The sequence below is a fragment of the Neodiprion virginianus genome, chromosome 4 (genome assembly GCF_021901495.1).
Source record: "Neodiprion virginianus isolate iyNeoVirg1 chromosome 4, iyNeoVirg1.1, whole genome shotgun sequence".
Classification (NCBI taxonomy): domain Eukaryota; kingdom Metazoa; phylum Arthropoda; class Insecta; order Hymenoptera; family Diprionidae; genus Neodiprion; species Neodiprion virginianus.
In genome coordinates this window covers 25,349,954-25,375,683 of record NC_060880.1, presented here as the reverse complement: position 1 = coordinate 25,375,683, position 25,730 = coordinate 25,349,954, and the positions used below count along the sequence as shown (strand labels likewise).

The 25,730-nt window shown below is 39.3% G+C and overlaps 3 protein-coding genes across 16 annotated transcripts in view; 2 read left to right on the top strand and 1 right to left on the bottom strand.

The window, feature by feature from the left end:
- Positions 1-18,231, top strand: part of LOC124302554 (titin homolog) — a 45,694-nt gene extending 27,463 nt beyond the window's left edge. For 2 of the 4 annotated variants that reach the window (XM_046758831.1, XM_046758832.1), the window contains exons 2-11: positions 3,934-4,428; positions 5,639-5,801; positions 6,862-7,002; positions 7,347-7,471; positions 7,656-14,555; positions 14,737-15,151; positions 15,243-15,662; positions 15,826-16,027; positions 16,123-16,317; positions 16,573-18,231. In XM_046758831.1, coding sequence (XP_046614787.1) covers positions 4,026-4,428; positions 5,639-5,801; positions 6,862-7,002; positions 7,347-7,471; positions 7,656-14,555; positions 14,737-15,151; positions 15,243-15,662; positions 15,826-16,027; positions 16,123-16,317; positions 16,573-16,746 — 9,138 coding nt within the window. In that variant the 5' untranslated portion in view covers positions 3,934-4,025 and the 3' untranslated portion in view covers positions 16,747-18,231. The remainder of the gene's footprint in view (positions 1-3,933; positions 4,429-5,638; positions 5,802-6,861; positions 7,003-7,346; positions 7,472-7,655; positions 14,556-14,736; positions 15,152-15,242; positions 15,663-15,825; positions 16,028-16,122; positions 16,318-16,572) is intronic. The other 2 variants (XM_046758833.1, XM_046758834.1) reach the window with 2 other exon arrangements.
- Positions 17,061-20,623, bottom strand: LOC124302561 (dynactin subunit 3-like). 2 transcript variants are annotated; one of them, XM_046758849.1, is made up of 2 exons: positions 20,590-20,623; positions 17,061-19,180 (listed from the first exon to the last, which is right to left on the bottom strand). In XM_046758849.1, exon 2 carries the CDS (start codon positions 19,177-19,179, stop codon positions 18,613-18,615), a length of 567 nt encoding a protein of 188 aa, XP_046614805.1. In that variant the 5' UTR covers position 19,180; positions 20,590-20,623; the 3' UTR covers positions 17,061-18,612. The 2 variants fall into 2 exon arrangements, with proteins under 2 accessions (XP_046614805.1, XP_046614804.1); XM_046758848.1 differs by lacking the exon at positions 20,590-20,623 and adding an exon at positions 19,667-19,865.
- The window catches only part of LOC124302558 (heparan-sulfate 6-O-sulfotransferase 2), a 44,718-nt gene continuing 39,339 nt past the window's right edge, over positions 20,352-25,730 (top strand). For 4 of the 10 annotated variants that reach the window (XR_006907728.1, XM_046758842.1, XM_046758843.1 and 1 more), the window contains exons 1-3: positions 20,352-21,198; positions 23,743-24,146; positions 24,573-24,752. Coding sequence is in view for 7 of the 10 variants with exons in the window: in XM_046758842.1 (XP_046614798.1) it covers positions 20,799-21,198; positions 23,743-24,146; positions 24,573-24,752 (984 nt within the window). In the remaining 3 variants the exon portion in view is untranslated. The remainder of the gene's footprint in view (positions 21,199-23,742; positions 24,147-24,572; positions 24,753-25,730) is intronic. The other 6 variants (XR_006907727.1, XM_046758844.1, XR_006907729.1 and 3 more) reach the window with 6 other exon arrangements.

The window sequence follows — 25,730 nt, the reverse complement described above, 5'->3', positions numbered from 1 at the left end:
TGTGTGTTACCGATTCACCCGCATAATCTTCACGTTAACATATGCGTAAAATATACGTTTTTTAGTCGTTTTCCAATTCGTTATTTATATTATCATTATTTGATATGAATTGAAAACACTGATCCGTTTCAACATTGAATGTAACGTAACACGCCTGATTTGTCATTTATCACAGTCTGGTCAGATCCTGGAATGAGAAATGTGTTAAATCCAAAAACCAAAAATATGCTGCCTCGCTAGAAAAATTTCGGACTTTAATTATATTGTTAACTGTGCTATGCGACGGTTAAACAAAATTAAACAAAATTTTAATGTTCGTTAATGTTATTTTCATTTTTGGTTCCGTAAGAGACACTGCAGAGCATCTATCTTATCACTTTTAAAATTTTTTATGCCTGGTAAATTTTCTTTCTTTATCTTCCAATCAATTAGGAAATATATAATCTCTGTGCACTCAGACATAAAAAAAAATATTGACAAATTAAAAGTTACGAATTTAGTAAAGCGGAAGACAGAAATTGACTTGCAGTACCCGAAAAACAAACTGCTCAATTAACACGCTCGTTTTTACAGTATCGAAGCGTAATGTGTGACGTATTCGAATTCAAACTTATACATGGATGTAATTACTGACATATTTATACAATTGGTATCTGCAATGTGTATTATTATAGTATATTATTATTAAAATAAGTATATCTTTGGCGAATATTTGTGGGTTTTAGATAATTTTTCCAAGTTCTGGTAAACACGCTGACTGGCATTGATTTTCAAGAATATCTGTAATTCAAACTCGTTTGCGTAACGAAATATTCGTAACTTAAAAGGTCCACCTACTCCAACGCTGTAATATTCCGCTAATTGAAAAACAGGCATACATAATTCCTCGTCCAAAAAAAAAAAAAAAAACAACTCATCGGTAAAATCTCCGCAAACAAAATCGTCATCAAAATTTTTAAATTAAACATCTCTGGTGATCATTTTCACTAAAAATCTTATATCCGAGCCGACGTTACATTTTGAAAGTTTTAATCACAGCGTTCAGTGAATTTATCTAAAAAAAAATGTCTCCGGGGATGCGTGAAATCACGCTTACGATTAGTTTCTTTCTTTTTTTGTTACTCGGTATACGCACGCAGATTGGTTTTGGGAAAACCAAATATGATTTTGAGCACTATCTATTCCTACAGCATATTCGAAATTCTTCAAAACTGTCAGGCATAGATTTTGATCTTCGCTTTTTTCTTAACGATATCAAATGAAAAATAGAATATAAAAATCAGAATATTTTCTGCACACTGATTGGAACGTAGAAGTCCGCAAGCATAAAACAATAATCATAGATAAATGACGCAAAACTCTTAAGGATAAAAGCGATTTATTGTGATGTCGTCGAAGGTAAATTTAACATAGCTTTTTTTCAAAAAAAAAAGCTGACGCGAGTGCTGAAAAATTGAATATTTATCGATACCAATGTGATGAAAAAAAAGTGGCCGAGCAGAATCGTAGAAACTACTTTTTCCTAACGAGTATCACCGTGAAATTAAATTCAGCCGAATTTATTCAATTCTTAACCATGATTTTAAGGTGATTTGAAATTACGAGTCTATATCTGGGTTCGTGTTTATGATTTTTTCTAGCATTTCTTTGCTTTTGAATTTTTATAAAAATCTTCGTAGCTTACGAATATAGGAACTTAATGAATTCCTGAATGTTAACAACTATCTCATGGTATTTCTACATAAATATAAGACGCACAGTCAAAGTCTTTCTGAAGTACGTTCGCTTACAAATCCAGAACTACTGAAACGATTTTGATTTTTTTTTTTACACCTGTAAATAGCTACAACGTTTGGCCAGATTTTATGCTACATTTCGTTAAAAACAGATCATTAGTGTCGGGGATATAAAGACATTTGCATGCTAATTCGGATCAGGATCAACACTTATGCGAACGCTGACTAAACTCTTACAGATAAGAAGGTGAGTTGGGTGAGGAGTTTGGTTCGGTGAGATACTATGAATGTTCATTCAAATAATTCTCAACCGTATGCAAGATTGTTTAATCCAAACAGAATTTTCATTTCATTTCATTAAATTTAAATGCCGGCGAAACCGTGACGGGCTTCCAGTATAAACAATAATCTAAAGATAATTGATTCTTGACTCATCGAAGCACGTCAAACTATTTACACGCGTATAACATGAACCGGATACGTAATTGTCCGGACTCAAACAATTCCCGCAAGAGAGGCAACGACTCCAAGTATACAATATACGCGATACACGGGCAACGAAGCGTTGCTCCTCGCTGCATGAATTTCTCATTCCTCTCGACACTCGGTCCGGGTATAAGTATAACCGAGTATAACAGCATCGCAAACTCTCGGTGATTTCGCCGCACGCCACAGGATCGTTTTATCAAGATCGATGCAGCGGCACGTTACACCCTGACCTTTGCCAAGCTGGGACGCGGAGGAATTGTCCGAGAGTAAAAAATGCCTGGATGAGAGGTCGAAGAATCGCATGCCCGAAGGTGGTAGATGATCCTATTTATCGCATGGACGTTTTTCTGCCGCATGGAAATCGCGAAACTTGGGGCTGTGGCGTAAACAGCGGTTCCGATGATCCGGGGTTAGAAAATCGGGGCCTAAATTACGCTCGGTAATAATACGAACCCAGTCTCGAGTCGAGACCAACAGGGGCCAGCCAGAACCCCGGTGAATCAGTCCTTTGTGGTCGTCGTCTCAGGGTCAGCCGGTTTTAGTACCGCTTGAGCTTGCCGCGGCGTTTCGAGACTCGCGCCGCGCCGAGTTGCTCGCGTGAATTCGTTTTTTCACCCTTTTTTCATCTTTTTTTACTTCTACCTCTCGTCCGTTTTGCTGTTCTGAAGCCCCGGTTTATCGCCTCCGAGGTACGACCTGAGGGGGGAAAAAATTGCCAGGAAGAAGTAATATTCAGTGGACAAAATACCCGTCTGCAATCGGTGTGTGATATTATGACGATACGGTGATGCTGGATCGGCAATTCTCACCGATCCGATGATTGTAGAACGGAATATTTCACGATCCTGTCATTGACTTTTGAATACGCAATTTATCCACTTTAGTACAGATATAGTACTGCATAAATTATTATACGGTGTTTTATACTTTTGTTCACATTTACATCTGCATGCTAGGGAGGATACGAATATCTTCATACTTCGAGTCACAGAATTACTGATCTGTAAATGTTTGAAGTATACGATTTAACTGCAATCGACTCTGACATTTTTGCTTGTTCCTTAAATATTTCACCTTACAATATGATTATTTATGAATTTCGTAACTATGTGCTAATTGCTCATCTAAGATCTATTCATTTTTTTTTTTTTTTAGGGAATATTTTGTTACAGTTTTATTGACGCGCGTCCGGTTCTGTTTTTACTGTTTTCGTTCTTTCTATTCCTTCTCTGCATTCTCTGTCTTTGAACGATCTCAATACTGGCTTTAAAATTGAATAAATTATTTTACAAGTATTAAATTTAAAAATTGTTGAGAAAAAATACAGATTCACTGATGTTGTAATTGTTGTCGGCAGAAAATACCATCTCTCAGGCACAATAGAAAGACCGGTCGATGAAAATGCAGATATTAACTTCTTGGAACTCATTTTACATTATGAAGTCAAAGGCTAGGTATACATAAATGATGAAATTATTATACCATTTTTTCATTAAGTGATTGGGTTTTCCTGAATATCCAAATTGATCGTTGGCGTGATTTTTGTGTACGTGAAACGAAGCTTCGCAGTCGTGTCGGTAGAGAGTATCGTTATTAAGACATTCTTTTTAAATTGAATAGTTACTAAAAAAGTTGATTCCTGCTTCGCTGCAAAGGATTTGTAATTGCACCCTGGATCTAAACACACGCTTCCAACATTCTGTTTCAGAAAAGACCGCATGACAGAGGAAAAAGGGGAAAGATCTCACCGGTCTGGACTCTGGACTTAGGTATAAAAAGGAAGGGCGAAATCCGTGAAAAATGTCAGACGGAGGAACGGACAACCCGGCGTTTTCGAACGACGAAGGCCATCACGGCTCCGACAACTCGAACTCAACGCTGGAGAACAGCCACACGGAGAGCTTGCAGAACAGTCAGATAACCGTGGAGAGCGATTACAGGACGCCGATCGACGAAGCGTCTTCAGCAGCGACGAGTCAGAAGGTCGATAACGACCACCGACAGTCCTTCGTGTCGCAGCACTACGTTGAACCGATAAGAACGAGTCCGGAACCACAGTACAAGACTGAGACAAGGATAGAATTGCCCGCCGATAATCAAGAGAAACTGCCGAGCGCCACAAAGTCCAACGGTGTTCATGGAAACGGGAACAACAATGACGCCAGTTTCCTCAACACGAGTGCTGCCAGCATACAGAGCAATGGTACGTTTTCGATCGGTCATTCGGGTATTGAGGGTGATTTCATATGAAGGTGTAATCACTCGTTGAAATTGCAAGCCACTTTGGAGAGTAGTCACTTTGAAATAGCTTAAAATAGCTTGAAATCAGTTGAAGTCGCACAACGTCGCCTGGAGTCGCGTGAAATCACTTGAAATCACATGTGATCATTTAAAATCTCTTGAATTCGTTCAGAGTCATACGTGTATTCACTTTTTAAAATCGCAAACCACTTCGGAAAGCGGTAACTTTAAAGTTACTTGAAATCATTTGAAATCGATTAAAATCGCATGAAATTATATGTAATCACTCAATCTATGTATAGTTGATCCGGATAGTTGCGCGAGTTTGGAAACCGAGGAATGTGCCTTTAGACTTCATGTCAGCAAACCTTGATCTTTTCGCCAAAAGTTATCTTTCACAGATTGACAAATATTCAAAGCCCACTCGTAAGCGTTCGATTTCATTATTGGAAGGCCGTTCGACCTTGCAGGCCATTATTATAATGAATGTAAGAATCTGTTCAAACAATGTGACGCTAACTCTTTTTCTACGACTCTTGTCTTCCTTTTCTTTGGATAGAATATAAAACCAACGATTCACATATGTCGGTTACATTTTGTCTCTTACACTTGAGAACATCGGTTGACATTTAAATGTGACCGCGGTTGAGGAATTTTTGCTCCGAGGTGTTCAACGTACTCAACGGTCGTAAAAGTTTAGGCCCACAAGGTAATTTAATTCGGAGATATTCTTAGTCATGCCATGTTTGCGTACATGGATGTCTATCATTGCCACTGCTGAATCGCTTCATCTTAGAGTTTCTGCTGAAATTTGCGATGTATGTATAAAACCGCCAGTAACGTAATCGATGTGACTAATTTTTCAAAAATACTATGTCACATAGATTGTACATTCGCAATGTCCTTGACAGACTTTCATCGCACTTTAATTGTATAGTTGATCTGCGCATTACACTTATACGTCACGCCAATCGATCAAAGTAGAGTATATATATGAATAGCTAATAATGGAATGGAAGGAAAGAAATTAACAAAGAATTTTAACAAAGTGTTTCTCTTAATGTTGTATGAGGGTCAGTTGTAGCAACTGCAAAAACGATACAGAATTCATTTTTTTACATGCTTTGAGATCGTAATTGGAAAATGAACTCAATCTCTGGTGATATTTTTAGATGGAAAGAAGGAACAGGTCGAAGCCGTTAACTTAGAATTGGTGTCTATGAGGCCTTACAACGGTGCAAATGCACAAAGTAAAGGCCAGGAAGCCTGCGAGGTACCCGCAGACCCTTACGAGGAATACTTCGTGCCCGTAAACGAGCACAGAAAGTACATCAGGTAACATTAATTTTTAATTTCCACACTTAACTATGTACATCGATACGCGTCTTCACCTAATTTTGCTACAGGTTTTGGATTGTTAATCCTTCGTAGAAAAAGTTTGCACAAGGAAAATAGAAATAGATAAAATAGAAATTTAAAGGTTGAAACCTACGTTAATGAAACTAAATTTCGTAAAAACAATTACGTTCGTAAGAAATAAATAAAAATACCAAGTTATTTTATTAATCCTTATTTTAAAACACATTAGCGTCTATCTATTGCTAATGTATTGAACAAGCATAACTTTCTTTAATCGTAAAAAATTGTACACTGATCATAATCAAGATATGTATTTTTTGTTCAGGTTCTCACTCGTTCGTAAAACCATTGTATATAATAATGTTATGCACTTAGAAATAGACATATGCTTTCTTAAAATTAGCGCTACACAAAATCTGTCGCAGAAATTTAGATCAAACAAGACTTCGCTAACGCCAGTTTCGTTACTTCACTCGTAGTTTAGACTGATTTTATTTCGTCAAAACTATTTGCACAGGCGAAAGTAGATCGTCTGAGTTCTCTCTGTAGTTGTTCTGTGACTCGAAAATACGTAACTTGACTTGAAAGATCAAAGCTTACGCATACATGTCTGATCGCTATTCTAATTGTGTAACACATGAATCGGCTTTTTTCAATATAATAAAAATGCACATTCCATCCTCCTTCAACTGTCAACAGATTCGTTTCGAAAAACAACCAACTATATAAAAAATAAATATAGTTCTGACCAGCATATAAGCAGTTTGCCAGAATTAAATACTGCGCGAGCTCCACGACAACATCGTACATTATAAAAATCGAATTTGATAGGTTAAAAACGGTCTATGGTTTCCATTAATATAAAATCTATCCTCTTCTGGTCCCATTAGGAAATGACTCGCCGTCATGCTTGCTCGACGATATTACAATTATCTATTGCAGAATATGGCGTACATTAGAGCGTTTATAGAGTTGTGATAGATAGCTAGCTTAGAGCTGAAACTAGTTAGAACGAATTTTTTGGTTCTGAACATAGCAGAAGTCCTGATGCTGAAGTTGAAACGACTGTGGCTGGGGTTCGTTTCGATTTGGGCCCAGGACTGGGGCGCGAAGGACTTAGCCTGAGAGACCCGACTGCTGGACTGGTCGACTATTCCCACTGGCGGAATGCCCTCAGGTACTCAGGGGTTTCACGGAGTTGGAGGATGGAAATCGCGTGGGCACGTCAAGACACTAACAGCTTGGGGAGCAAAACATGTTATGGGGATTCAGACATCGCACTAAAGATTTACTTATATTATACCCATGTCTAGGTTTTAGATTATACAGACTCCTTAGTTTATAGAAAACATTTAATTTTACTACATAGGTGCTTCTTATAACTTCGTGGCTGGTCGCAGATGATTATGATGGTACGATTGCTGCTGTACAAAATGCTTCCCATACAGATAGAAAAAAAACAAAAAACATTGCTCCCTTATCGATTGCCAAACGTTCACTTCTAACTTTTTTATGTTGCAGAGGAGAAAAATTGTACGTCACTAAGGACAAAAGGTCTCGAAGTTCGTACTGGAGACGAATAGTTTGCTGGGGATGCGGTCTTTTGGTTCTGGCCATTGCTATTATTATTGCCATATTGGCCGCAAGTACGTATAACATTCGAACTAATGATCATTATTGAAATTGTCAAGCGTTGAAAGTATTTAATTGTACACGCAAATGTATTCTGCGTGCGTGACTTTTTGCGAAAGTCAAAGTATTTCGGAAGTTTGTTCATTGACAGCTCGATCATGTTCGCACAGTAAATAAATTCAGCTTATTCATTTTCAGCTGGTGTAATTCTTACGCAAGAGGAGACGCAGCCTTTGGAAAGTGACGGACACACAAGTTCACGCCAATTTGGCGACATCAAAACATCCGGCAGTCAAGAATATATGAGAAACCCCCCCGCTAGTCCCCCTCCTGAAGCCTCAACTCTACCACCGTGGCAAACAACCGACGAAACTTTATATGAAACGGTCCCAAAGGCCTTCGACGGATTATTGACATTGGACAATTTCAACTGGACGGAAGGCATGGACAATCCAAAATCGAGGGTTTACAGAGACGTTTCGCAAGAGATTGAAGAAAATTTGAAAGAAAAGTTGCACTTGGCGGCGAACTTGTCCGTTGTCAAAGTCTACAACATCAGCAGGAATGGAGAAGTCAAATTCAGGATCAGTTACCCTCCGGTACCAGCGCCCGAGCAGATGAGGAACGAAGTTGAAAAGACGTTGCAGGAGACTGGCAGTATGGTCGGTAAATACCATTTGTCGAAGTTGGACATCAGTCGTCTGATCGACGATTGTAAACACGGTGAAATGAATTGCAGTGATAGTTGCCGGTACGATTATTCCGAGGGTGTGTTCGTTTGCTCTTGTTTGAACGGGAAAGTGCTGGAAGCGGACGGAACGAGTTGCCGCGACGAGAACGATCTGAGTAACGTCGACATGAATGAAGACATTTCTCACGTTCACGGCACCGAAGGATACGCGCAAGACGGCGTTCAAGGAAGAAGCCGAGGACACGAGACAACCTTCAGTCCCATACACCAGGAATTAGACAACTCGCAAGCCGTACCCGTAGAGATGGACGAACCCCATATTACTTCCGAGATGCCTACGATGCACGAACACCATCATGAAACGGTGTATGAACCTGATACGGTATCCGAGCCTGAGCCCACCGGCGAACCGAAGTCAGAGCCTGAACCTACTCTGGAGTCCGAACCGAAGGTCGAACCAATTGTTACACCCAAATCAGAACCTGAACCGACTTCTGAACCCAAAGCAGAACCTGAGCCAACCTCCGAACCCAACGCAGAACCTGTGCCGTCTGTTGAACCCGAACCTGTATTGCAACCCAAGGCAGAACCTGAACCTTCCGTCGAACCCGAACCATCATCCGAACCCAATGCAGAGCCTGAACCTTCGGTCGCACCGGAACCGTCATCCGAACCCAATGCGGAGCCTGTACCATCCGTTGAACCAGTGCCAGTATCTGAACCCAAAGTAGAAACTGAATCATCTGTTCAATTGGAACCAACATCCGAACCTTCTGTCGAACACGAATCAATGTTCGAACCAAAAGTTGAACCTGAACCTTCTGTTGAACCGGAACCAACGTCCGAACCAAAGGCAGAACCTGAGCCTTTTGTTGAATCGGAGCCGAAATTCGAACCAAAAGCAGAACCTGAACCCACTGTTGAGCCTGAACCAGCAACTGAGCCTAAATCCGAACCCGAAGCGAAGTCTGAACCTGCGCCTGAACCAAAAGTGACGGTTGCTGAACATGAGCCTGATACAACGACAGCTGCGAATTCAACAACAAAACTCGTCGAACCAGTTGAGCCAGTATCCGAACCGCAACCATCTGTTGAACCAGAACCTGAGAACACACTAATGGCTGAACCGAAAGTTGAACCGGTCGCGAATGATGAAATTCAAACCGAGTCCACTTTGGTGACACATTCCAGACCTGAGTCTGATTCACCAAGTATTTCTTCGGATCATTACAATACTGTCCTGCATACAAATGTAGAATCTGAAGAAGGTACACCATCGTCTACTGAATATTCGCAGGTTTCTGGAGACTCTGCGGGAGCGAACGCTCAGTCTACCGCTGACGGGAATTCCAACGCTGATGAAAAATGGAACACACTTGCACCCACATCTATGACAGAAGCTGAGAAGGAGTTTGAGGGACAAACGGAACATAATCTTACATCAGGAAAAACTCTTCAGGTCGAAGAAAATTCTGAATCGATGAAAAGTGATAATCAAACAGAGCCGATATTACCGTTTTCGAATATCACACCAGTTCATGAATCGCAACCTAGCCAAAATGAGTCTGAACATAATATCGTACAGTCCGTTGATTCTATTTATCATCTTGAAGGCCGCCAAGGCATGAACAATGAAACTTCTGTTATGGTGCCACAGAATCCAGCACAATTCGAAAACATCACTGCTTCCGGAACAGATGTCGAACACAACTTGCGGTCCGAGAATAACCTTGAAGTTACTCAGGCTGAATCCTCTACTGCACCAGTGAATGATCTCGCATTGCAAGATGATCTGGTACAACATTTCGTACTTCCATCCGAATCGCAAAGTGAAGCAGCTCCGGTTACAGAGTCGAGAGAAAATTCGACCGTTTCACATGCACCTGCGACTCAAACTGTACAGTCAGGCGAATCCGAGAATAAAACGGAGACCGTCGAAAAATTCGAACAGCCTCAAGGAGTATCAGGAGCAACGATTGAAGAATCTAGGAGTAAGGCTATTCCTGATTATGACTCGTTTTTGGACTCAGTGATTCAACCTACAAGTACACCAACGCCTATTCGAGAGAGCATTCCAGTGATTGAACTAGCGGAAGAACCGGAATCAGAATCAGACTCCGCGCCATTCTTTACAGCTACAATCAAACCATCAGCTTCTGTAGAGCCTGAAAGAGTAAATACGTCGGACAAAATGCCTGAAACAATGGTTGAAGCGAAATCTGGCTTTGCCAGTGAAGATTCAAATTCCAAATCTAATTCCAGCATGGTCGAACCATCTTTGACGACAATGAATGATACTGGAAGTAACGGAATTGACGGCATCCCGAGTACATCGGGTAATGAGCAAACACTACCGGAAACAACAGAATACAACGTTATAGAAAACATGCCGAAAACTGTATATCAAATACTGCCAAAGCTCTTAAGTGAAAATGTCGAACCGTTAATAGAGGCTAATAAAAATGTAACGTCATCTGACGACCAGCACATCATGGTCATCGCTAACACAGAGTCTTCTACTGAACACTCCGCGCATAGTATAATTCCGGAGTTATCGCCCGAGCAAATTGCAAGCGTTCACTCAACGGAAAACTCAATTCACAATGATTCTAAGCTTGATGATGTAGCAAAAATTAACGAATATCATCCAACCGAAAACATTGATCACACTGAAACGCTACAAAACAGTCCGAAGCAACCATCTCTCCTACCGGAGAATTCCATGGTCACTGAACATCCATCATATCCGGTAGTTTTTGCTGAGAATTCCGTTGAACATTCTGCAGACAAAGGTGAGTTCTCTGATGAGAAGCACGTCGAAAACATGTCACCATACTTACCAGACATCCAACACGAGAAAGAGATATCTAAAAAGGCTCCAAGATTGGATAAAGATGAACAAGATGAACCGAACCCGTTCGATGCTCACATACCAGACGTCATTGCGCATCATTCTGAGGAAAGCGGTAACAAATCCAAATTGCAAAGTGATTCGAGTAACATCTATTTTAACGGTGCCTTAAATGAAGTTCGTGAACACCTGAATGATACTGACTTTGAACTATCTGTTGCTACTGAAATTAACAATGAAACACAAATGCACCAAGAAGGTTACTCTGTAGAAGATGTAAGAAATCAAGAACCAGTAATTATGTCGGGTGTTGCTGTTGAAAATGCGGAAAGTTCAACGCAAGTTCATTTGGAAAATAATCCCGATGACACATCTTCGGAAGATTCAAATAATCTTCAGAATACAGACAACACCGAGGAAGTATCACTGCAAGATCTTAGTAACAGAAATGGTCACAATCAGTCGGTAAGCGTAATTGATAATGGTTTGAACGAACATCATCTACATGTGACTAATGAATCGTCGGTCGAAGATAAAGCTGGGCAGGCCTCGAAGGATGAAGTTCACACCGATGCTGAACGTGGAAATGAACCTGCTGTAAATTCTTCTATCCACTCGGAGGGAACAAACGATTCGGAAGAGATTTTGAGCGTTATACCGTTGGAGGATGACGATGAAACATCCGACAACCGTCAAGCTGTATCAGACAGTGAAAACGAAAGCTCGTCGCCGCAAAATAGCGGAAAGAAAATTATAGAAGGTACCACTGAAACTGCAAACATTTCAACATCTAGTAAGGAAATGAGTAATACATCGTCAGACACACAGAAACCCGAACATTCGGAGAAAGTTGTAGTTGATTATACCGAGAGAATTTTTGAAGATCACTATAACGATATTGTGGACGAAAATGAATCGAATCTAGCTAAACATTTCGGAGAAGAAAATAAGGAGCAAAACATAAACGATGTAGTCGATAGAAGTAATACTAGCGCATCGTCAAATACTCAAAACACGACGGTGGTACCAGTTCAAAGTGATGTAGATATAGTAAACAATAATCAAACTTTAACCGAACAATCTACGGAACACAACGAAATTTCACACTCTTCTTATACCGACTTAAACGAACGAACACCAGTACAAAATACTCGAGAACAAGTCTCAACCATTCCTAACAATACCAATGTTGAAGCTGATGCAAATACTCTTACCGATCACACAGAAATAACTACTGTTGAATCGATCTCTGATACTCAAACGACGATATTACCGGAAATAATTAACGGGCATTCTAACGAGGCTAAGCTTACTACCGAAATCCCCATTCTTCCGTTGGAATTAGAACGAATGATTCCTGTAACCGAAACTGTTCTTCAGAATGACGAGACAACAACCACTGAAAAGCACCATGACCAGCAAACCAACGACACAAACACCGTGTCAGCTGTTTTAGGCGACGGCGAAAAGAGTGCTACAGTCCTACCACCGCCAACGTTTATCCACGGATCCAGTTTAGAAGGCAATGCTACTACCCAAGTACCCATTATGCCTGATGAGTTACAGACAACCGAAAATGAGATTTTTACCACTTCAACTCCCGCAAAAATACTACAGAGTGAAGAGAAGCTGATGGATCATAGTATTAACTATGAACGTGGTCAACATGAGCACTTGATCAACAACAATAGCCAAGTGAACCAAGAAGAAATGGGCAACGATCATTTACGAAATATTCAAAATACATCCATTCCCGTTCTACATCTCACCACCGAATCACAGACACTCCCTTCTGTTCAAGATGGAGTGGTGCTAATTAACGTTGAAAATACTAATGCTACTGAAAACGGCAATCTCTATCCGCAAGAGCGCACTGAAACCGTTGAGAATTCAACGCAAAAATTAAAACCACACAACGAGACAGAAATTTCACAACCTGATCTCACAGGAATTGAAAATGTAAAATCAACCAACTCGGAATACAAGACAACCATTTTGAAACAGCTCACGCCTTCAATTCCGGAAGAGACAGAAATGCAGCAGGACAAAGAGACGAAGGTTACAACACAAAGTCCGATGATAACAACGGACGATATCAGACCCGTGTCCGAAGCAGTGGTAGATGATGTAATGCCGTATAAATTTGATTACAAGCAACTTTTCACCCCGACTGGAAAACCTAAATTTGTTGAGGAAGATGAACTGTCCGAAGACGAATTACGAGTAATTCCGTTAGAGAAGCAAGATGTTAAGAAAAAGGCAGTTGAAAAGAAGACACTCGATAAGTACAAGTACAAGAAGGAAAAGGAGTTGAGCTTTCAAAATATAGGAAACCTGGCTACTGCAGTTGCTGAAGATCGCGAAACACCTACAACAACAATGCTTTCTGTTGAAATTCCTCCAGCAATTATCACAGAAATAATGATTAATGAACCGTCTGTTCAGCAAGAAGAAAATTCGACCAGACAGACGTTGGTTAATACCTCGGGTTCTCCTAGAACAATTGTAGACAATATTGAGCCTAATATACCAACGATATCAGAAGCGGTAGTTCATGAGATGACTTTAGGAAATAATAAGAGTGAAACTTTACTTCCTCGCACTGACTCTGAGATTCATGTTATGGACAACGAAAATAACACTCACGTAGAATCATTGAGTGATATCATCTCGCCTGAGGCTGAGGACATCTTGAAGAATTCCGCAAACATTCCTGCTGAAGAGACAATTCAAAACAGCTCAACGAGTTCCAATATTCCATCTATCGAAACAAAGATTGGAACTGACAGTGAAAATAGGCCAGAAATAGAGTCAAACCAGAATGCAAGTGATACAGTTGTGCTAATACAAAATAATCCAAGCAGTACAACTACTCGCAGTGTCATCGATCAATATATTACGAAAATAAATGACGCTGTACCCGAGGCAGTGCACATTGAAGAAAATCTTAAGCAACATAATAGTACAGACACCTTGCCAGTAGCAGAAACAACGGTAGCTGCACCTAATCCAACATCCGATGTTCAAAATAATGACAATATTTCAAAGATCGAAACAACTGATAACGTTTCGAATAATCATGAGACTTTTTTAGCTCAAAGCACTAGTTCCTCCGAGGCAAGCATTGATTCTGTTACCAAAGGAGAAAACACTTATGAAGTAACTGAAAAACTCACGACAACGACAGGATCAATTGAAATTCCTGTTTCAATCATCGAAAGCGTTAAGCTGTCCACAGGTGGTCCCATTGAACTGCCGAACCCTCTTTTCTCAAAGTGCGCTGCTGGACAATTTCAATGCGTCAATGGCACATCTAAGGATAGTGCTTACTGCGTTAGCTTAGCCGCGAAATGCGATTCGGAAAATGATTGCTCAGACGGATCCGACGAATTCAATTGCGAAAAAGAAGGTTGTCCAGGAAATTTCCAATGCTCAAGTGGCCAGTGTCTTAAGCGAAACCTCGTTTGCAATGGAATTGAAGACTGCGATGACGGTAGTGACGAGAAAAGCTGCCAGGAATGGAAATGCCAGTTCGACGAATTCCAATGTCCTAACGGTGAGTCAGTATGTTGCAAACCCTGCATCCTTCAACAACATCTCTTCTTCGTCATTATTTTTTTTTTTTTTCAAAACACTATTCATTTTACGTTTTCGAGTACCAGTGCTATCGGTTTTGGATGAAAAAATTGTGGGTTATACCGTTCTTTGTTATATTTAATTCGATGCTCGCATTTCAGGAAGGTGTATCCCGATTTTGTGGCAATGCAATGGTCGTCCAGACTGTGAAGATCATCGTGACGAGTATTCCTGCGCAGAGAGCTGTGGAAACGACGAGTATCTATGCCCGACTGAAAAATGGTGCATTCCACTAACGTGGCACTGCAATGGAATACCAGAATGCGCCCACGGAGAGGATGAAAAACTGTGCGATTGTGCTTTGGATCAATTCAAGTGTCAGACTGGAGGCTGCGTCCCGGTGGACCTGGTTTGCGACGGTGTTGAACACTGTCCGGATCATTCGGACGAGTGGGATTGTTTGACGGCGAATTTGACCGTGGGTCTAAGCGCCGTGGAAATCCAAAAGGAAGAAGACGACCGCGAGAATCACGGAGACAGTGACCTCATCGGGCGAGCAACCATACTGAAGATAAAGTAATTCGTGCGATTTATCTACCATCACAAAACTGTGCAACGTAGTCTGACGATAAGAGGAATTTTAATCATCTAACGCATATTTTTCCAGGCAACCAAATGGTGAACGTCGCGTCGTGTGCGCTGACAATTGGACTACCGAGCTCAGTGACGCTTTCTGTAGAACACAGGGATACTTCTCATCCGAAGCCACAGACATGATAGCATCGGACGAAGGTCTGAAGCTACTGAAACTGAAGTCTACGGCTGATCTGAAGGCACCGTTCGTCACGAATTTCGAACAGACCGACATCTGCGAAACGGGAAAGATCGTTCAGATCTCTTGCGAGGAATTCTCATGCGGTTCGCATTATCCAGAAGGACCAACTGCGAGATTGGCCGGCGGTACGCCCGCTGGTGAGGGACAATGGTCAAGTGTGGCTCTGTTGAAGGAACGAAAACACGGTATCGCTTGCACTGCTAGTGTTCTCAGTCCTATGTACGCACTGGCGAGCTACTCCTGTGTTCACAAGTGAGTCTAACTACACGCTATACTTTGTTACATATGTATATTAGAAAGATATGTAATGACAATTTTGGATACTAGCACTTGCAACACTTCCAATTATAGGTATCGATTACGAGTTTGAACCACTTTTGGATGATCTATAAAAATGATACAATGTTCTTTCCAGATACAGACAGAGCAATGGCTGGCAGTTGTTCACAGGTAGTGATATGCTAATTCCGCATGCAGTTAAAAGTATCGTGCCATATCCACAAGTGAAGTATAATCAATTTTTGTACAATAACGACATGACCTTGGTTGAGCTCGAAGAGCCTTTGGTCTTTTCTCGTAACGTCAGCGCCGTTTGTCTTCCGCAACATCCGATTCAGGTAAATCGCAATATCACGTTTCTATGCATAGCAAATTGATATTGTCATCGGTATCTTCGAATCCTTATAACTTTTGTTTCTTGTTATGCTTCCAGCCAAGACAATTGTGCGTTACGGCGGGTTGGGGCTTCCCGATGAACGGTGAAGTCAACCTGCAACAGTACTTGAAATTCTTACCTGTGCCTACCTACGACTCTGAAGAATGTAACGCGACGAGTCATTACGCCGGTTTCATCACCAAGGATAATATTTGTGCTGGGTTTACCGACACGGACAAGGGACCTTGTTACGTAAGTATCGTAAGGTGGCATCATAGTGAAAATCAATTTCAGAATCTAAATATTTAGCAGCAAATTTCTCTAACGTTCTGTAAAAATCCCTGACGGAATGTTGAAACTGCTTTCACCGAGAATCTATAAAAAAAATTGTTCGACCTGTACCTTCCATTATTTAATTTGTCAAGTTTTCTTGGAAACGTATAGACTTTGTTACGAAAATCGAAAAATTAGTAGACAAATTATGAACGTGTTAACTCTATTCTTCAGAACGACGAAGGTGCACCATTGATGTGCGCAAGCGAAACTGGCAGATGGGAACTTCAGGGATTGTTGAGCCATCACAGTCGGTGTTCGCGAGGTCATCCAGCTATTTACTCGAGCCTTGCCCCTGCGGTGTCCTGGTTGCATCATTCGGTACCAGCCTTGCAAACTCGACCATAGACCAAGATATTGCTCTTTTTACGCATATATATAAATGTGTACGTAGAACTCAATGCGGTGATATTTGGGTGACAAAAATTATTGTCATAAGACAGATAACTATATGGATGGCTGCCCATATTATATGAGACACGGTGCGTAGAAGTCCCTTGATGATGCATTTAAATGCGTGCTGAATGAATAGTTGCCGATGGTATTCGGCAAAAGATTATATACGTATACGTGTTTAAAATGACGAAGATACTCTTCCGCATAATCAGTCTAGTACTCTAAATATTTTATTTTTATTTTTACTTTTATTTTTTCGTGGAATATACATATATGTGTGTGTGTATTCTATTATACATGCGACGATCAGGAGGACTATTAAAACGCGTCAATGAATATTATCTCTGTGAAGAAATGCTTCGATGAGTACTGAGAACTGGAAACTTGGTAGATTATAAACGGAATCGGGCGAACAGTATATCTGCATAGACTAAGGAACCACATTGTACATATTGTATAAAGAAACTGTTTGATACGGTAAATGATTTATTTTGTTTAATTTTTTTTTTTTTTTAACATACTTTAGGTGATAGGGTCCCTTAACTGTTTATTACGTAAGACAGAGATTGATTATTCACGAAAATGAAAGGACCGAATAATAATTGATACGGTGCTTCATCAAATTCTCAATGATAAAATCGGAACTTTGATGAAGTAATTGGGCGTATTAACCAGTCAAGATTGTAGTAATATATACAAAATTTGTAAGTTTGAAAATCAAGTAAAATATCGTTATTATTTTTCGGCATGGATGTAACCGACGTATGATGATTGAACTTATGATAATTGTTTCATTTAAGAGACCCTTAACCACCTCTAATACGAACCGTATGTAACGATAAATTTGTGTCAGAAATTCTGTTGCAGAATTCCTGGAACGAATGTCGGCAGTAGTTAGAACTGAAGTATATCTATATTATATATATAATCTATATATATAGATAGAATAAATGTACATAATATATAATTATATTTTAAATTACATTGTTACACGGAATATTAACAGTATATAAAAGTAAACAAAAAAAAAGGAAAAGAAAGAAACATGTTTATGTATGCGCATAGTCAGTGATGAGTGCCTAAGTATTTTTATATCGTAAGCGAAGAAAATCAGTAAATGTAATTATAACAATCCATACAGTTCAAGATTTTTTTTCTATAATATTTGAAACCAGTTTTATACGAATATCGAGTTTTTGAAAAATGAAAGTTCCTGTAATTCATTCAGTGACTCGTGACAACTTTAATATCAATTCGGTAACAACTTGATATAACGATAATTAGTGAATATATAAGGAGACCACCAAGATAAGAGGGTACGTACATAAAATGTAGCGCTCACATCATTGCAAAAATGTGTATTTTCGAGAAGGCTTTTCATTCATGGGAACCAGACATTAGGTAAAAACTGTACATAAAGTATTTACAAGTGATAAAGTGATGAAAAAATCCGTTAATAATCTCTTGTTCTGTATTTACGTGTTGGTCGTGTGTACAATTTATTACAGTAGCTTACAATTTCAATTGCTGCTTATTTAATAGTGCAATAAGAATCTGGCCATTCGTTAATCATTACTCTTTCATCCAAGACATAATTGAGAGCCGTATTAAAATTAAAAAAAAAATCGTATGACACTTTGGATGGTTAATGAATAAAATTAGACTCAAAAATCGTAAAATGGATCAACAGTATTGAGGAACGGTAGTACGCAAATAAATGTTGCTTAAATCAGTAATAATTGATCTGAATTAAGTTACTTTCAGCTTCGTAAGCTGGGGCTGCATAAAAAACTTTTTGAGATAAAACAAGAAATAAATCTAATCCAGTTGCTTGACCGGTATCGCCGCATTTTCAGCAGCTGTTACCGTAGCATCTAAAATGATAAGTGATCTAGAAATATTATTTATAACAGAATTATATTTAGCGATAACATCACAAATTTCACTTGTAAGTTCTTCCGATTCATCGTGCAGTTTTGTGTATGCCAGTGTCAAGTTATTCAACTTGTGCGTTGCCTCGGGCACGCTGCGAAACCGCTCTGATTCCAATACCGGTAGAAGTTCCTCCAGTTTGGTTAACAGATGAGCATTGCCCCTCAGTTCAGGTTCCAAGGTAAGTATAAGTTCCGCTCTTGCTTCCATTTGAAGATCCGAATTCTCAAAATTAGGATCTAAGTAAGAATCTAACTCCCCAATTCGTTTCACGACTGCATTTGCTTTTTCTCGCCCAGAATACGACGATGAGATCAAAGTATAAGCATGAAGAAGACTGTCGACGACCGAATTTTCTGTCGGTGGGTCATCGATCTGTGGCTGATTTCCATGACTAAAAACTTGATTCTCCAATTCTGCAACTCTCTCCTCCAGTAGTTCTATGTTGGACATTCTGCAACCAGCGGAACAGCAAATACGATAGCAAAATTAAATACCTTAAAGGTAAATGTGAATACATATAAAAATTTTTATACACTAATACTCTTGACTTCGAATTTTGAAACACATTTACTCAGTTACCATAAAAATGTGGCAACACAAGGCAGTGTGCTCTTATAGTATCAGTCTAACCACTAGAATAATATTCTCATGATTGAAAAGTGACAACACGAAAATCATAAATGATAGAAACGTTCAATAGTATAACTTGAACAAGGACTTTATTTGAAATCGCTGAATAGAACCATGTGTTTGCACCGCCAACGACTTTGATGGGATAATTTATATACTATGCAAAATAAATTTGAACGAGATCGTAACGAGATCCATAACCTAGTGATATAATCAGTGATAAATAACAAACTCTAGAACGGTGGAACGATCAATTTTTACTAAATTGAGGTTATGTCGACCGTTACACGATCTGATTTCTACTCACGTTGGACGTTCTCTACGGAAATTGACTACTTTGAGTTTCGAAATAACAGCCTAACAACGCTCGGCGAACCGTAAAATCAGTATGAGATACGTTTCACACTCTGAACGTGAACGATAGCCAATTTTGCGCCAACTTGACACCTGTCATTCACACTTCTGACAGATCATGCGAAACTGAGATCAAAGATGGCGAGCAAGAGACTAGCGCTCAAAAAGTAACTTCCTGTCCTCCCCCTGCACCTATCGTCTTACTTGCTATAGCACACTGAAATATAATAATACTGGCCCGCATGGTGAAAAAGAAAGGATTTTCTTTTATGGAGCGGCAGAATGCTTTTGTAACGCTTCTTAAGGATGTTGTTGGCCAGAATTAGCTAGGTTATTTTTCCATCGTAGATAAAATCGCGGTCTGTCAATATAGCAAAACCTCGACTGCACATATTCCGCGAGAAATTCGAATAACCCACCGGGCGAAGATAAATATAATACAAGCGCAACGTTCGGCGTATTCTATTTTTGAATCGTATAATGTTATTCCCAGATCAGCGAAGAACGTAGGAAAATTCTTGAGCATGAATATACGCGTATATAAATCGCGTGAAAAGTCTGCAACCCGGCAAAGTTTTTCTCGCGCGTTACGGTAGCTCTTGAACACATAAACATCGTTGCGAATACACGCGTCTTCTCATCAGGGTGCAGAATGTGTTTGTATAAAGTTCGGTGCCGCATATAAACATGCATATCAGTACAGTGGTTTGAACAACGAAATCGATATCTCGAGCCCTGATAAATCCCGTAAGTTATCGGATAATAGGGGGGGTTTGTTTCCAATATCCGTCCAGCCACGAGGCTGGCGAATGTGACGGGGAATTGCGGGGATTCGCATCGCGTCGCAATGGTTAAATAATTGTAAACAGTCCTTGCCTTATCCACAGAGCGCTCGCAGCTCGGTGGGGGCGACGAGGAGCGCGAAGCGGACTAGCAGAGTAAGGAATCAAATAGTGGAGGGGGAAACGCCGTCATGGCTGACATGTGTGGATTGTGTGGCCCGCAGGCGACGTAGTGAACAGGCGCGAGTGTTCCAGGTCCGTCCGCGTTGAAAACGCGCGTTTGTTAAGTGAATATGGAGAGAAATGGGCCGGGGATTGAACGTGGAAGTCGCTAGCGACCGACCGGCTGCCAGCCAGGGAGACAGATGGGCGAAATCTAACAGGATGGAGCCCAGGGTGTGGAGAACTCGGCTCCGCGGCGTCGCGGGCATCTGCCTGGTCTTGGCATTGACGGGTATCGTGTATTTGGGATACTTCTGCCCAGACCACGTTTGTGCCTTGACCAACCGTGACCTCAAGGAGTCCACGCGTCTCTCTGAGGGTTTCACATCCGGGGTTGTCGACAGGAACTTCCAGGGTCACCCTTCCTTCAGACTTCAGAGCATACAGGGCAGTCTCGCCTACGAGGATGTCATCAACAACACCTTTCAATTCGACATCAATGCCCACGATGTTATGGTCTTTTTACACATACAGAAAACTGGTGAGAAACATTTTGCATTTATACCCACTCGTTACTCAATCGTCAATTGTTTCTCGATCCCGCTGGCTTGTGTCAATTGGTTTCGACGTGAAAACAAATCTGCCAACAAAAACACTCCATCCCATCTTTTTCGTTTGAAAATTCAATTTGAATCACGGATAAAATTCACCTTTTAACTATCGTCAGATTCGATTTGCTCAAAAGTTAACTCTGTCAAGGTCAATAAATTCATTGTTTACTCAAGTAGAGAATGCTCTCAATGTTGCGTTATTTTAATAACGTTACCAACTTCAACCTCGTAAAAATTCATTTCATTCCTTGTCAAGATTTCATTCAGTTGCATCTCAAAAGTGGCTCTAATGGGGAGAAATGTTTTTGTAAACATTAAAAATCAATTTTCTGGAAAAATGTGACATTACATTAAGATTACCAAACCAGCTTCGCCTTTGGCATCAACATTATCTTTGTAATAAACTCGGTCCAGATAACATTTTCGTATATAACAGTAATCAGTTCATTTTGGAAAAACTGACATCTCAGTGATTCACTGCTGTAAGGGTAATGTTTTTCAAGTAGAATTTTGTTATGACAATACAGAAAATGTAATTAATAATAGAATGATGACTAGTGTGTATCACATTTTCCTTTATTCTTTAATACTATACATTGACCATGTGATTCACAATTTTTTTTATCTAATGCTTTATTATTGAAGTATATAAATAATCACATCCGCAGAGCACAGTAATACGTGACACAAGTTGTTTATAGTGAGATATATTCATACCCAGCTTTGCACTTTGGATTTGCAACAGTTGACTAGTGGCCTGGGGCTACTACTGGGTCGTGCTCAGAAATAGCAATTGCTTATTTTCCTGTTAGCCGATTTGTTGCGTCATTCAATTTGATAATTTACCACTTGGCTGTTTGAGATTTGAAAAATTATAGCCAACTTTTGAGAAATTGTTATCAATAAATTGACTGACGTTTTGCAGCATCTCTTCGAGAAAATAAAGGAATATCCAACTTGTTACGTAACTCCCACTGTGATGCAAAAGTAAGATGCAAAAGAAAGAAAGAGAGAAACATACAGACACAGAGAGAAAGAGAGAGAGAGAGAGAGAGAGAGAGAGAGAGAGATTACGTAATCAGCTACACGTGCAAAAATTTCCGTCTTTATTTCCCTTTCCACTTTCTCTAAATTTAAATGGCAAGTCTTCAACATCAAAGAGTTTGCCTTGAGACTTATTTATGTTATACAACCTCATGGAATAAGAAATCTCACAAAAATACAAGAATAGAAATTCAGGTGTGGTTTTACAATTATTCTGGTAAAGTTTGACCTTGTTCCAATCAAAAAACTAATGATTTCAATTTGCGCATATAAAGCGAATTTACAGCCTGAAGGATCTTAAAAAAGTGGGAAACTTAAAAGATTATCTATATATACTCTTTAAATCCTTCAACACAAAACAGATCCTGACATGTTTTACCACATTATCATTGTAGCAAAATTTTCAGAAGCTTTGCAAGCGGTTTTAATATTACCCAGAAATCGGTATTTAAATATGCATCTTTGCATGAAAGATAGGTGAAGCAAAATTTATGAAGAGACAGATTCCTATCTTCCTCACTTGACTAATCGTTATTTATTCTAGTATCGAATCACTAAACCTACGCTAAAATAAATTCAAGAATCGAGCTGATACTGATGCAAGTTCACCATATAATTGAGCATAAAACTGGTAACATTCGACTGATATAACCTAGGAAAAAACTTGATGACAAAGAACCAATCTATCTGTTATCAGCGAATAGTAAACCAATTTTGTATAAATTCAAAAAATCAGAAAATTAATGAATATTTTTCATATTTGCAACACTGATTTAAGAAGGAGGGAAGTTCACAACTTTAATGTAACTATTCATTTTGAGGAAAAGTAATTATTTTACAACTGTAGGATCATCTCAAATTCAGTATTCTACTTTCGAAAAGCAAAGTGTATTCAGATTTTGGTAACTAATTGTCTAAAGTCGTTTTAAATTTTCAAAACAATGATTTCAGTTTCAATATTTTGTTACCTTAACATTACTTCAATCTTCCCAATATTTGGGAAATGGTTGACTCTGAATCCTAGAGTTGTAGTCTTACAAAACGTGATAAACAGGTATTGAATTTCAGTACCGATTCTTTGAACAAGTTCTGCACATTCTCTAGAAAAGTTTTTGCAGAATTATGTATCGAGGGTTAAATATAATTTGAAAGTTCAATTCTGTAACTTATACAATGCGATTGAAATACAAATTTCTCACATATCAAAGTTGTGTGATGCTATTTTTGCGTTTGCATATGTTTTCGCATTTAAACAATTTGAAAATAATTATTGATTCATATTTATAAAGTATAATTTAAATTAAATTTGAAAGTATATTTCTGAGGAAAACAATATTTTTTACTTAGTTTTTTGCCATAGATTAGTTTAATTGTAAATTTCCTCCAAAAGTCGGCCATTCAAATGAAACCTTTGTATTCGCTGATTGCAGGCGGTACATTATTTGGTAAACACCTGGTGCGCGATTTGGACCTGCAAAGACCGTGCTCGTGTCATAGGAGGCGAAAACGTTGCTCCTGTTTTCGTCCGAACAGGAACGAGAATTGGTTATTTTCCCGGTATTCAACAGGCTGGAAGTGCGGCCTGCATGCTGATTGGACGGAATTGACGAATTGCGTTGATTCAGAATTAAATAAGATAGAACCAGAGGGAGTGAAGAGAAGATATTTTTACATAACAATCATCAGAGATCCGGTAGCGAGATATTTGTCGGAGTTCAGACATGTGCAACGAGGTGCCACGTGGCGAGGAGCGAGACATTGGTGCGGCGGCATTCAGGCTAACATACCTCAATGTTATGCCGAGCCAAATTGGCAAGGAGTTACGTTAGAAGAGGTCAGTCTGATAAAAATAAAACTAACTAATTTTTTTCTAGAATTCCGAAAAGTAACGGGATTCGGAAATTGAGTGCCTGATTCCAGAAACCTACCGATGTTCGTTATTGGTGCACTTATCTAACTAATTGATCGCTCATAATTAAGGGGTCTTAATTTTTTTCCAGTAACGATTAACAGATAAAGGGCTTATCTTTAGCATTTCATAGACTCGCTTTGGAAACTCATTATGCTTCCTCTTATCAATTCATTCCTCTGCTAAGCGTTTGAGCCTGAGGTTCTGTTTTCCTCGTTATACTTGTAATGAGATATGCACTGACATATAGAAAGCGAGCACATTTTAGAGTTTGGATTTCCTCCTCAACTGTTCCACGAATAACAATTTCACATATTCTAATTGATGCATTTTTTTCCCATCTCATTAAAGTTCATGCAGTGTCCTCACAACTTGGCAAGTAATCGTCAGACTCGGATGCTGGCTGACCTATCCATCATAGGATGCTACAACTCAACGCTAAATCGAACTGAGAGAGATCGTCTCATGCTTGAAAGTGCCCAGCGTAATTTATTATCCATGCCGTTCTTCATGCTTACTGAATACCAAAAGGTGAGAAGACCATTTTATGGTATTTTAATTCTTACATTTCTGAAGTGGTTGTGATTTATTTGGGGTTGTCATATTACTACAATATCACTTTCCTCTATGACCGTTGAATGTTATCTTTGTTAATTGCTGATAGAGCAAAGCAAGCTTCAGTTGCATGTGGTAACCCGATCACTCGCTTCCTATTCTCCAATTTCTATGCATCGCGAGTTTGACGTATCCCAGCCTCGAAGGTCGCTTGATATCGCACAGATTACTGAATATTCAAAACTCATTAATTATATCTGCAATATACATCTTTCTACAAGTTGAAAGGATGTCCAGTGCTTCGGGAGAATTCTCAAAATATCCTTGTATACGACTGTTCGAAGTAATTCCAGAAATGTCCTGGAAAATTTACTCACCGTTTACACATTTTGTTGATCTTATTTCCATGATCTTAACCTTCCGATTTTCTGCAATTTACTTTGATATTATTCTTCTAATCTATGTTGTTCCATATTCAGGGATGCCACAGTTCTTCAAGTTATCATGTTTCCGCGTTATCAGGATTCATTAGGCGTATAATATCTCTTTGATACCATGTCGCGCGTTTTGTAGAGTACAAATTGTCTTGTGAAAAAACGTGGACAATCATTAAAAACAAAGATACTGATAAAATAGAAGTCTTAAATTTTTAAAGCAATCCCTTGTGTAAATGCTTTTACAACTTTTTCTCACTTTTCCATTTTGATACTCTGTGTAATTATCCATTCCACAAATCGAAGTTACAATTAATAATGAATTAAGAGTGAAGTATAAGCGATTCGTTTTTTTATCGCGAATTTAGTCAGATAAATTCGAAAATTGTAGGATCTAGTTTATTCTGCAATCATATTTCGGTTACTTTTGCGGTTCGTTTATTTCGCGTGAAATACTGCTTTTGGTAGCTACCAAGTACTGAAATACATCGTTGAGCTGACATGAAATTACAACTGTTTC

Coding starts and splice junctions, on each gene's coding strand:
- LOC124302561 (XM_046758849.1), bottom strand. CDS start 19,179: ATGTCCAACATAGAACTACTGGAGGAGAGAGTTGCAGAATTGGAGAAT.